At 48.8% G+C, this 12514-nt stretch overlaps 1 protein-coding gene across 6 annotated transcripts in view; it reads right to left on the bottom strand.

The window, feature by feature from the left end:
• Positions 1-12514, bottom strand: part of MTA1 (metastasis associated 1) — an 85705-nt gene that overhangs the window by 18459 nt on the left and 54732 nt on the right. For 3 of the 6 annotated variants that reach the window (XM_075937074.2, XM_075937077.2, XM_075937076.2), the window contains exons 12-17: positions 10090-10205; positions 8909-9060; positions 7203-7392; positions 6748-6837; positions 3547-3699; positions 2053-2088 (exon numbers count right to left, since the gene is read on the bottom strand). In XM_075937074.2, coding sequence (XP_075793189.1) covers positions 2053-2088; positions 3547-3699; positions 6748-6837; positions 7203-7392; positions 8909-9060; positions 10090-10205 — 737 coding nt within the window. Of the gene's footprint in view, positions 1-2052; positions 2089-3546; positions 3700-6747; positions 6838-7202; positions 7393-8908; positions 9061-10089; positions 10206-12514 lie in introns of those variants that run through there. The other 3 variants (XM_089780647.1, XM_089780648.1, XM_075937078.2) reach the window with 2 other exon arrangements.

Below are 12514 nucleotides of genomic sequence, written 5' to 3'. Positions count from 1 at the left end.
TCTCTAATTAATTAATGAGAAGATCACATGAGACTGTATCAAATGTTTTACTGAAGTTTAGATATATCACATCTACCACTTTCCCCCTTATCCGCAAGGCTTGTGATCCTATAAGATTGGTTTGACATGATTTGTTCTTGACAAATCCATGCTGACTTATGTTATTATCTTCTAGATGTCTACAAATGGATTCCTGAATTATTTGCTCCATTATCTTTCCTGGCACAGAAGTTAAGCTGACTGGTCTGTCATACCCTGGTCTGTCCTTATTCTCCTTTTCATAATTGGGCACTATATTTGCACTTTTCCAGTCTTCTGGAACCTCTCCCATCTCCCATGACTTTTCAAAGATAATAGCGAAGGATGTAGCAATTTAGCAGTCATATATACCCCCGAAGGGTATCTGGGGATCGGACGGAGGTAGTTTCATAACGGTTTACAGCTATCTGATGCCTCATAGTTGGCACACAGAAATGTGACTTCTGTATCCTTTGCCTTATGAGGAGGATCATAAAGTCATTGGTGATGACACTGTCAAGTTGCCAGCCTAGGTTTGTAAGTCTGCTTGTGATATTGCTTTTCAGGGCAGGTGTATATATCATCAAGGAGCGAGGGTGACCCTGGAGCCCTTTAAAGTATAGAAGGAATCATCAGTCTTTCCAGTGAAAAGGTGAGCCGCATTAAAGGGCAAGTCCTCCACAGTGGCTTGGACCTCCTTGGGAAACCCCAAAGCAAGCAGCCAGCACTCTCACCACATCAGAGTGATTGTTCCAGCCGTCTAGAAGATGCACCTGTTGCATCAACTGCTGGCTAAAGCGCAGTTCTGCAGAGTTCTGCCAATTTGCGGATAGCCACAGACCCCTTTTTTGGACTGGATGCGGATACACATTCCACATCTCTGCCGTGAGCTACAGTTCCGGCTCCCAGCTTACCCTGTTCAATCAGAACCTGGAATCAAGTGGCCTTGTTGAGGAAGCTGGTCTATGAAGTCTACGAGTAGCTAGCTCACTGGACCGGTGGCTTGTAAGATATCCAGGTATGTGCGGAGAATCCTGGCTCATCTAGGGAGCTCTGTAGTTTCTCAGTCGCAGTGCGCAATAGATGTTGAAATTATTTATGGCCATCCAGAAGGCATGGAGATGCCGGGGTGACCGCTTCCTCAGGAAGGCAAGCATATTGGTGATGGCAAAACTGATTCCTTGCCCTCCTTTGAGGGACAAGGAGGAAGCTCTCGCGGTCTCCTTGGGAGGCAATGGTGAAGCGACTCCCTGGCAGAACGCACGGGCTCTCTGTATCTGGCAAACAGGTCCCATGCTCCCCAGCATGGGCAATATGCGGAGTCAGGAGGAGGTTGTGGAGGTCCCCGAGGCACTGGGTACCAACACACCCAAGGTAAACACTGAGATGGAGGTTGGAACCAGGACGCTCTCAGTCTCCTGCCTGTCCCAGTGCATGGAGCACATGAATATTTACAGCAGAAAATGCACAGGACCAGCACTGGAAGAAGAATTCTTAAAGCACTTTGAGATCTATGAATTCAAAGCGCTGTGCATGAGCCAAGTATGATAATTGCCGGTGCTTACCTGTGAGGGAGATACGCACAGCAGCCCTGGCTTTTCTGATCTCCATGCATTTGGTATTTAAATTCATATTGAACATTTGAAGCCCACATGTCTTAGAGAGTGAAACCAAAAACACACTCAAGTTGTCTTCACATTCCAAACTTCCAACATCTTCTACAAGCTGCTAGAAAAAGGCCTGATAATTCTACTGAAACCCCCAAACGAAGTGAATATTCCCATTTCATTACCACTTCCATGCAGCAACTCTGGTAGTAGGATTCCTAGCCCCACACGTGAAAAAGGCTGGAGAGTAGCAGTGCACAGACCATGGATACAGAGGCGATGCACAGAACATTTAGACACCAACACAGAATTCACACAAAGGATTAGTAGCCACAAAGCACAGACAAGCAAACTAGAGAAGCCAACAGATGACACTAAAAAAACCACACTCTCCTAGCGTAAGCTGAGCGCAGCTTTGAGGTCTTACCCCTGCTAGGCATCAACAGGCGCTTCTTCACGTTGCCTGACAGAGCACAAGTGAAGAGAAAAGAGAAAAAAGACGGTATCAGCAATCTGAGCAGTAGCATGGCTTACAGGCTAACTACTGGACACACAGTACCACGCCCTTGCCCTGCGATAGAGGTACGAATTCTCCCCAAGAAGCAGCGCGGGGAAGTGGCGTGGCTGTGCTGAATGGCAATGCAGCTTTCCCAGAGGACAGCGAGTGCGGAGAGGGCCCAGGACTGAGGGCCACCTGCTCTCGCTCAGGAAGGAGGTCTTGCAAGGTACGGCAGCTTTGCTCACTTCCGGGAACGACTCCCTTTTTCTCCTCAGCCTCCCTCAATCGTGGCCAAGTCCCATGCTGTCAATGCCCCTCCTACACGAGCCATCCCCACCTTCCTATCCTGGGGAAGGCCGTCTGAACAGGCCCTCTCGACCGAGGAGCTGGGGCATGATCCTGCTTTGCCGGTCTCGGCTGATGACTAGGTCAGCACAGAGCCCTGGACTCTGTACCGGGGACCACACCTCCATCATACCACACTGACCGGGCGCATGGGCTGACGGAGGGGGCGAGACCCCAACAGTGAGAAAAGGCTCTCAGGGACTAGGCCAACCAGGGAAGAAGGGCTGGCTCCAGGCAGGCAGCACAGGGCTCCTCACTGAACTCTGCCCCAGTTCGGCTAACTACCGGCTTGCTTTCCTCCCTGCTACACAGCCCTGAAGGCTTTCTTCAGACCCTGTCAATCCCCCGGGTGACAACCACCTAAGAACTGGCCAACTTCCTAAGGTTTAAGAGCAGTAAATGCTTAACGAAGGCGGAGAAACCACTGGGGGACCGGTCTGTAGCAATTCCCATGGTGGTCGTGTTAGCTGGAGCAGTAATAAATAAATGAGGTTTGCTGTTGTCTTCTCCATGTGCGCCAGGCTGAGATCATGAAGACATGGTCACATAGGCAGAGCTCCTCTAGCCAGCTCTGCGTACGTGCACTGCTCAGCCCGGACAGAGCCATGCCTGCACGAGCAAAACCAAATCCAATTAGCTTTTGCAAAAAGGGGGGGGGGGAAGAGTAACACTTTCAAAACGAGTAAGGCCACTGGCTTTTTTAAAGCACACTTTTGTAGAATAAGGGTCAAAGGTGTCCACCAGGCAATTCTCCTGACCACAGACTGACATGGGGATTGTGAACAAGAGCACTTTGCTAGAAGACACAAGAAACACTCGACAGACGATTTACAGGTACAGGTGGCCCCTGACTTGTGACGCGATCGGCTCCTGGGGAAGCGTCACAAGTGAGGGGGAGGTGACCTTAACTCGAACCCGCATTTATGATAGGCGCCGTCCGCCTTCGTAAACGCGGGCCAAGGATGTAAGTCGGGGGGGTTCGGCCCCTTCCGCACTTACAACCATTTTTGTAAGTGCAGGGAGGGTCGCAACTCGGACCGTCATAACGCGGGGGTTTCCTGTACTAGAGACATTTACCATCCATCCCGTTGTGTTGCTCATAGCTTCTTTTTCCCAGGATTGTTGGGGATCCATTGTTTATGACAGGTGTGAACTTGGCAGGAGTCAGACTGTTAAGAGAACTGGACAAACTCTTCACAGGGTCTGGTTTCGGTGGACATGGATGAGACTCTGTTGGGAAACAGCAGTGTGTTATTTCATTAGTAGATACATGGAGAGTGTCAACCAACATACAAAGGGCAAATTCAGAGGTAGCGTAAGGTGCCCCCTCTCACAACAGAAACCCTTACAGTCAAGCTGCCTTAAACTGACTTAAGCCTACTCTACTGACGTGCGAAGGAGTCTAAATGAGCAAAAAGAGGTCTGAACACAGATTGCCACCAATATCACTTCTGAATTTGGCCCCGAGTCTAACAGGAGACTGCTACTTACATCACGCATTGTAAATACACTGCTGAATGCAGCACCCTTACAGATGTTTAGCATGTGCCATAATGTTCACCGTAATGCTGCTTTGTATCCTTTTCCAAAGCTGTTTCCACTTGTTCTGGATAATTTCTAGGCTGCTCTATATTAAAAGCCATTGGCAAGAAGTCCTGCAGCACTCCCAGGCTACCCTGAAGTTACAACTTTACCAATTCCACCAGTGGGATCTAAAAGCAATTCCTAAACTGGCCAAGCCACTAAGGCCCTATCACAACTCTCAAGAACATGCACACAATTTAAATCTGCCCTTCTGGCGGAGGCAGAGCTCAGGAATGGCACGCCAAAGGAAGAGACGTTACAAGCACCCGAAAGCAGGGGTTTAAACACAAGCTGCCCTCTCACAGCCCTAACTATGGATTCAGAGCCTTGATTCCGTAGTAGCAAGTAGCCAAAGGAGGATAGTTCCAGCCAAAGGAGAAAAAGACAAGTCACCAGGGCCACCCCGAAACCTGGCACATCACGGTTCCATCTGCTTTCAGATGAGACATGAGAAATCAAGTTCCTACTTGGCATGCGCATTACACAGCCCGAGATGCTCTTCAGAGACGCGGGGGGAGGAGGGGGCGCCTCGGGTTCCACAACACAATACCCCTACCAGCCATGGCCGTACTTTGGCTGCACTGAAGTGCACGCAGCTTGGGGACCTGTACGGGGCAGATATCACAGAAGGGTTGAATTGTGAAATACAGCATCGAGAGCCAGGGCAGACGAGCCGCACGTAATGAACACACATCCCCAAGCTTATTTCCCTTTACAAATAAAAACGCTCAAGGAAAAAAACGGATGTCTCAGTTTCCTATCAAAGCTAAGAGATAATCAGCTGAATTACTGGAATTGGAGCTGAAAGAAACTCCCAAATCAACTCTGGGATTCCAAAGCAGCTGGACAGCCCTCTTGATACCCAAGCCAATCTCTACAGGGAAAATGCCACCCCTCCCCCCCAACCACCACTCAGCAAGAACGGCGTGAGCTTCTGACACTGTTCTGGCTACTTGGTTCCAGGCTCCCAAATTCAGAATTTAAACTACTTAGGCCAGTCTGTGGGAAGCAATGTGGTGTCGGCTGGAGGAGGAGGAGACCAGGAAGAAACGAGTGTTTTACAACTGCCCCAATCCACCTGCATAACCAGACGTGGCCTCTACTCTTCTTAAACTCGATGGCTATATAATTAAAACATTGGGCATCTTAAATTTTGACCATCAGAAAGTGAGTTGCCAGAGGCTGTCTGGCTACAGACTGTAGCGGAGAGCTACAGGCTAGGTCATGGGACACTAACGGGTAGAGGTGCCAAGGAGTTCAGGTTACCTACAAAAGCAAATGTTAAGTAATAAGAGAACAGGAGGAGATTAACACAACTGATTTCAAACTATCGACATACAAGATATTCCAAGAGGGGCTTCTGCTGCCTTGTCCCTTTGCATCACACACAATGGCAGGGCTCACTGCGGCGCTCGTAAGACGGCCTCTCAGGCCACGCACGGTTTGCATGCGATTATGTAACTAGTGCATGGCACTATGGTCACAGGGAGCAGCAAGAGATCACATGAAGCACCATTTCACATCCATTCGCCAGGCGGTAATGAAACATCAGCTGTTTGTTTCAAGGATCCCAAAGCGCTATTCCCATTGCCAACTATACCGACACGAAGCCATGCCATCCGCTCTTAGGAAGAGGGGCAGATGTCTAATAGCATACAGCCATGCCAACCAACGCAGGGCACGAGACGAACAATGCTGCAGCCAAACAACACTGCAGAGGGAATTTTTGGACAGGACAAGAATTAATTCCTACTTTGTAAGAAGGAAGCAGTCTGGGGTGTTGTCTGGCTGCTTCAAAGGGGTCACTACGTCGCTGAGACCTGCCTGTTGTGAGCAATCTGAGAGACTCTCCAGCAGCCCAATTCGTACTAACTTGACCCTGGGAGCACGAGTCCAATCCACGCAGCAGGCAGAGGGCTGCCTACCGAACCACCTCTGGGACCTACACGCTTGGCTGAGCTCTTGCATCCAAGTCCTGATCTAACAACATCGGATTATTCTGAGGCCGTTCTCTGGCCCGTGTTCTGCCTGATGACGACAACGTTGCCCGCCGGCCTTGAAATCTCTCACTGACCATCATTTCTTCCACAACAGACACGTTCCCCTCAAGCGGGTAGAACCCTGTGCAGCCCTGGGAGCCCCTTTCAGACGTTTGCCTTCCCTGCAGCGATGGAGAGGCCCACAGCAGCGTTTCTACAAATCCTGCACAGCGCTTACTACAGCACTTCCGGAACAAGCCTCTACGCCTGGAGATGGGGCTGCACAGCTGACCCCACTGTCAGAGTGACATTAAGACTGCGCCAGAGTGCGACTGTGGACCAGCCAACTGCATGGGTTGTAAGCAGAAGGCCTCTCCTCCACACACCCCGGGCTGCCTCGGGACTGCTAACGAGGACTCTCATATGGGGTGCAGGGTGGGCAGTAGGAGGCTGCTGGCCAGCAGGCCTATACGCAGCGTGAAGAGGAGACAGGCTACAGGGGTGACAGTGAACTTTGTCTCGTTCAAGACGGAAACAAGAGTCTATACGCTGAACGCGGCACCTTACCGAAGGTTACTGACTTATTTCTAGAGACGGACAGAACTTTGCGGGAAGAGGATGTTATTTTCCAGATCCATTTACACAGGCTTGGTTTCTAGACTCAGAATAATGAACATATTTACACAGTTAGGAGAATTAGCGGTAGCATATTTACCTAAATACCGGAGTACTGCTTCTAAAGGCTTTCGAACAACTTGCTTTAGCAACAAAGGATTTTCTGATGCTTCCGGTAAGCGCACTGTGCCTGTGAAGACAATATCGGAGTGGGGAAAACATTGATTTTCGTATTAAAAGCTAACAGGAGCCTCGGACATTAAAACGACTCTTTGGAGAGCTCTCTCCTAGGAAAGGGTGTTTCCAAAGTAGCTGCATGTCTTGGCCAGAGCACACAAGCAAAGGAACGTGCTGCATGCTGGCAAACAAGTGACACTTAAACCAGAGCAATTCAAATGTGTGGTGTGACAACAGTGATGCATTAGGCCATTTCTGAACATGAAACAAATAGCAGCAGGTCATCTGTGCTTGGCCACAGTGCCCTGGCGGGATCCTTCCCAAAGGAAAGACGCGCGATTTTATAGGTAGAGGAGGGCTGGCTGGGTACATGCTCACATTCTGCTTTGATCGCTGCACTGTTGATGGGCAGGTAGGGATGTCTTGCTGCATGCCAAGGACGCAAGATCTCTCGACACAAGCGTCTGGCAATCCTGGTCAGCTTTGTTGTATGAAGATAGAACGCTTGGCGCGTCTTCATGGCGAACTTGGGGCTCCCGCTGTTTCGGACTGGCACGCCATGAGGACTCTGGGGAAAAAGCATTAGCACTTCCATTATTCAGAACGCCAGCATGAGTAAACACCAGTCCCCACGTCACTCCCACCCAGTCCCGTCTCTCCTAAATATTTTGAAGGGTGGGAGGAGGGAGAGCGATACTTGCTCTCCGTAAATATTGGCTTCTACTCAGTTTCTGAAAGGTGCCCAGGGACTGAGACGCTTGATGCTGATGCAGGCTGAGGGACGGAAGGTGAGGAGAAGAGCAGGAGCAGAGACTCAAGAAGCTAAGAACACAACTCAACCCTCCATCACCCTTAGAATCACAGAACCCTAGGCCTGGAGGAGGAGATCTCAGAAATCATTGAGTCCAGCCCTCTGCCCAAGGCCGGACCAACCCCAACAGAATCCTCCCAGCCAGGGCTTTGTCAAGCAGGGAGATACCACTCGTAACCCATCCCAGAGCTTCACCACCCTCCTAGGGAAACAGTTTTTCCAACCTAGACCTCCACCACTGTATCTGGAGACCACTGCTCCTTGTTCTGCCATCTGTCACTACTGAGAGAACAGCCTCTCGCCATCCTCTTTGGAACCTCCCTTCAGGGAGTTGCAGGCTGCTCTCAAATCCCCCCTCACTCTTCTCTTCTGCAGACTGAACAAACCCAAATCCCTCAGTCTCTCCTCATAGGTCATGTGCTCCAGCCCCCTCATCATTTTGGTCGCCCTCCACTGGACCCTCTCCAGTGCGTCCACATCCTTTCTGTAGTGGGGGGCCCAGAACTGGATGCAATACTCCACATGTGGCCTCGCCAGTGCTGAATAAAGGGGAATAATCACTTCTCCCATCTGCAAAGCTACTGTTCTTTCCTGGCCACCATTCCTTCTGGAAAACTTTGGTTCACATGAAAGTACAGGGCCAATTTAAACTTTCAACATCTCGGGCGTCTGTCCGATATGTGGAAAAAGAGGACGTGCCAATTATTGCATGGGCCAGACCCTTATATCCCAAAAAGCCAAGATCTGACTAATAATTCTGTTGGTTTAGGCATTACAAAGTTGTAGAGTAGAACTTTGTAACTCCCAACACCTCAAAAATGGAGGTTGTAACTCTGAACAAAACATTATGGTTGTTTCCAAAAGTTTGCATCTGACTATACAACTCTGAAGCTCTACATAAAAGCAGAACATAAAACCCTGCTTTTAACCATCTGAATTTCAATGAAACAAGCACAGAAAGTTTCCTTGCCTTGTCTTTTCTTTTAAAAACAAGGACATTTCTGTGTAACAGCACTGCACTGCACTCGCTTTTTTGGGGTCTCAGCTGCAGTCTGATTGGGAATTTCTGGTTTCAAACGAGGCCTGTGGCTGACCAGTCCGTTTGTGACTCTGAGGTTCTACTGTATAGTTGATATGGTTGTGTGTGGTAGGAATAAGGGATTTCCCCCGCATTATTGTTAACTGGACTGAACCTTTGGCTCTCCAGCCAGCAGGACTGAGCTGCCTGCAAACAGATGTACATACTGCACAATTTTACACTGGACGCACGTACCATATTATTGCGGTTTGGTCCCGGTCTCTCTCCATCTAATCGTGTTGGCATTTTCAAGCCACCATATTTCTTCCAGTATGTCCAACAGGATGCACAGAGGCGACACTGCATGTTAGGGGGACCCCAAGAATACCACTGGTAAGACTGTGTGGCTAGGGATAATAAAGGTGGAAATATACATATTCTTAAACAGAATTGATTTTCGACATTTATAGCCTTTACAACCATCTTTACCATCTCAAAAGAAGGAAGCCCTTTCAGCTTCGCAAGGTAATAAAATAGATTGTAAGACCATTGCACTGGAAAGGAGGCGAATTCCATCGTCTGTCAATATCTTCTAATGAAGTTATGCAGCGTGCTAGCAGCCAGCGTGGTCCCAGGATATTAGAAAGACACGGTAGCGAGGCAATTTCATTGATTGGACCAAATTCTGCTGGTGAGAGAGCAGTTGAGCTTATGCAGAAGAAGAGCTCTTTACAAATTCAGGATTTTGTCTCTCACCGATGGAAGTTGGTCCAATAGAAGATATTACGTCACCCACTTGGTGTCTCTTTCAATGACGACATTAGCTCAAATAGTTACTCTTCAGTAGATCATTCCAAACAACAGAATAAGAGTCATTAGACTGGGGAAACTTCCTGGCAATGCCTTTGAGAGATCTTCTGTTGCAACTCCAAAACCAAACCAACACTTTGCATAGGCCAGGGGAGGGGGCACTAGCTTTTCTTCTCTATTTTCGAAATCCCCTCCCCAACTTCCCACTAGGGAAGAGAAAGAGTCAGTCATTTTGACCCTCCATACAACCCTACGGTTTAGTACATGTAAAAGGCCCTCCATAAAGAGGAGGGTTGCCAATGACAAGTTAGCCAATGAGAACACAGCGGCTATACCCATGTTCTTTCAACTTCACTGCTTTTAGAATAGTCGTGGGAACTCACCACCCAGGCCTCTGCACCGAACTGAAACCTTGCCTTTCACTCAGATGCTCACTCTTCTTCTGCAGGAAACATCAGCTCTCACAGGTATTTACAAAAGACTCACCCACTCGAAAAGCTTAAATACTTGTGAGAAGAAAAACCTGCCTATTCCACTCCCCTCCCCCGCAAGTAGCTTTGCTTTAGTCCTAGTGCTAGAGAACTTCGGCTGTGCTCGCACAATGGCTACATTTGCAAATCACTTACTATAGCAGCTTTCGCAGGCCCGTCCTGCTCCCGTGTTCTGCGCCTGTCCTCCCGTCCCATTTACCACTCCCGGCTTGACATTATTTACATTGATCTGGTTGGGGTTTGGCTTGTTACTTAAAACACAAAACAAAAAAGGGGAGAAAATTAATTGACACATTTAACTTTGCAGTATGTGACTTAACATGAGACGGCCCAGAAGACTAAAACCAACGATTTGGGTTTCCTTACATGTCTACGAATTTGAAAACAAGAACGATTACTTACCGTAAACAGAGTTCTCTGAACACATTTCCCCTCAGGATCATACCGTGGAAGTCACATGCCATTCCTCACGCGTCCCAGAGCTACTTAAAAGCAGTTAACCATTCAGGTCACGAGTACACCTTGCTTACTGATCCAAAACCGATCTAAGCTAGGCAACCAAGGGGCGATGTTGATAGACATGCCTCTGCTCTTCTCTGAATGAATAACATGCTGCTTAAGCCTCTAAAGAAACGAGGAAGGAAGGAAGGAAGGAAAGAGAAGATGGATTTGCACAGGCAATATACTTCGAGAATTCCGGGAAAAGTAGCTTCCTTCCTCCTTCAGAAAATAGTCTCTTCAAAGCTCACGTCTCTGGCGGAGACTGGCTAGACTGCTCAGGTACGAGCTGAGAAGTTATTCAGAGTTTGCCCTCCGGAAACAAGTACAAAGCACTGCAGAGTAAAGAGGAGTAAAATGGGACCACCTTGTACAGAAATAGCCTTCCCCATCTGACCTCAGAAGAGTTTCCTGTGCAGTTTCCTAAGAGATGTGAAAGGAACCATCTGAACAGATCAAGAGCTCCATGCCATCCCTGTATGTAGCAGAGAGTGTGGCACGAGGTGGCATCTGGCGGTCTGTGTCGCACTGAACATGTCTCGCTTGGAGGTGTGTAATGCACAAGGAACGTAGGGTAGCCCCCGAGCCCTGCAACATGTGCAGTCGTCTGTGTCCAAGGAAAGCTTTGAACCATCAAAAGGAGGCCTTCTTGTATGCGCTAAGCCTCTCTAAAACCTCCGCATGTAGGAGTCATCTTACCCTGCGCAGACCTACCCCAGGCAGCACTGTCTGCAGCACCTGGAGATGCCTGGGAGCCGTTCTGGCCCACAGACTGGAACTGCTCCCTGCAGTTGTGGAGCAGCTGGTCAGTAAAGGCCCCGGGCTTTCCTAATTAGTCACAGTTGTGCATTTGCCCTGCTCGGCATGGCATCGTGCGATCCGGAGCCTGTGCAACGCGCCCACTAAGACTTTTGTTCAGAGAGATCCACACACATTTGGTCCTTGTCCTAAGGGCGAGGTCTTGAAAAACACTCCCTCCCCTGTTTTCACCACATCCCCGCTAGGAAGCTAGGTGGGGACAGCCTAATAAAAAAAAACAACCAACCACCCAGAATCCTTAAAGGGCACCTAGTACTTCTCAAGTCTTCTGCACCCTGGTGGAGCAGCGGCAGGCATTCAACGGAGCACCTTAGGCAAATACAGAAGAGCCTCGTGACTAGGTAGCCTCACTCTGGAGGATGGGGAAGACTGCAAAGTGTCTAGCAGCTCATGGTGCAGACGGGAGGTTTCCTCCTGTCTGCTTCCATTCAAAGGAGGCCCTGAAACCACATGAAGCTGTCAACCACAGACTGGGGCAGCCGCACAACTTCCTCGAAGAACATGCAAAAGGCCACGCAGGGTCAAACCAGATGAAATGAACAGAACAGGTAAACATCAAGTGATTCATCATGGTCACCCATTCCCAGCTTTCCGCAGACACCATCCCTGCTCATCCTGGCTAATAACCACTGACCGGCCTATCCTCCATCAACTTACCTAGTTCTTTTTTTAACCTTGTTATAGTCTTGGCCTTCCCAGCATCTTCTGGCAAGGAGTTCCATGGGTTATCTGTATGTTGCGTGGAAAAAAATACTTCCTTTTGGTTGTTTTAAACGTGTTGCCTATTAAATGCACTGGGTGCCCCCCTGGTTCTTGTGTTATGAGGTGCAAACAACACTTCCTATCCATGAGTTCCACAAGTCATGATTTTATAGATTGTCCTCATATCCCCTGTAGTCATTTATTTTCCAAGCTGCTCCATGCATCCCTTGGCTCTTAGCAGCCAGCCTACACAACTCAGACACTGAAAAGGCCAGAGATCTCATTTAAATGGGATTCACTCCCCTGGCCAGTAGGCTGGAAAAATAGCTGCAGGTGGTCATCTTCTGGTCAGTCTATTTTACAAGGTCTTTTCTTGGACGCAGACAGCAGAGTTATTGGATACAGGCTCCACATGAATATACATCCAAGTTAGACCAATAGCTAATTTATTCTTCTAAACCAGAGCTCCTCCTTACGCACTTATTTAATAATCCAGATTGTTAATTCTTCTGGCCTGGGCGTTTTATGGCTGCTTTCTCAG

This window comes from Pelodiscus sinensis, chromosome 9, assembly GCF_052426305.1.
Source record: "Pelodiscus sinensis isolate ZL-2025 chromosome 9, ASM5242630v1, whole genome shotgun sequence".
Classification (NCBI taxonomy): Eukaryota; Metazoa; Chordata; order Testudines; family Trionychidae; genus Pelodiscus; species Pelodiscus sinensis.
Note: the sequence above shows the minus strand (reverse complement) of the source record. Positions and strands in the feature narration are given on the sequence as shown.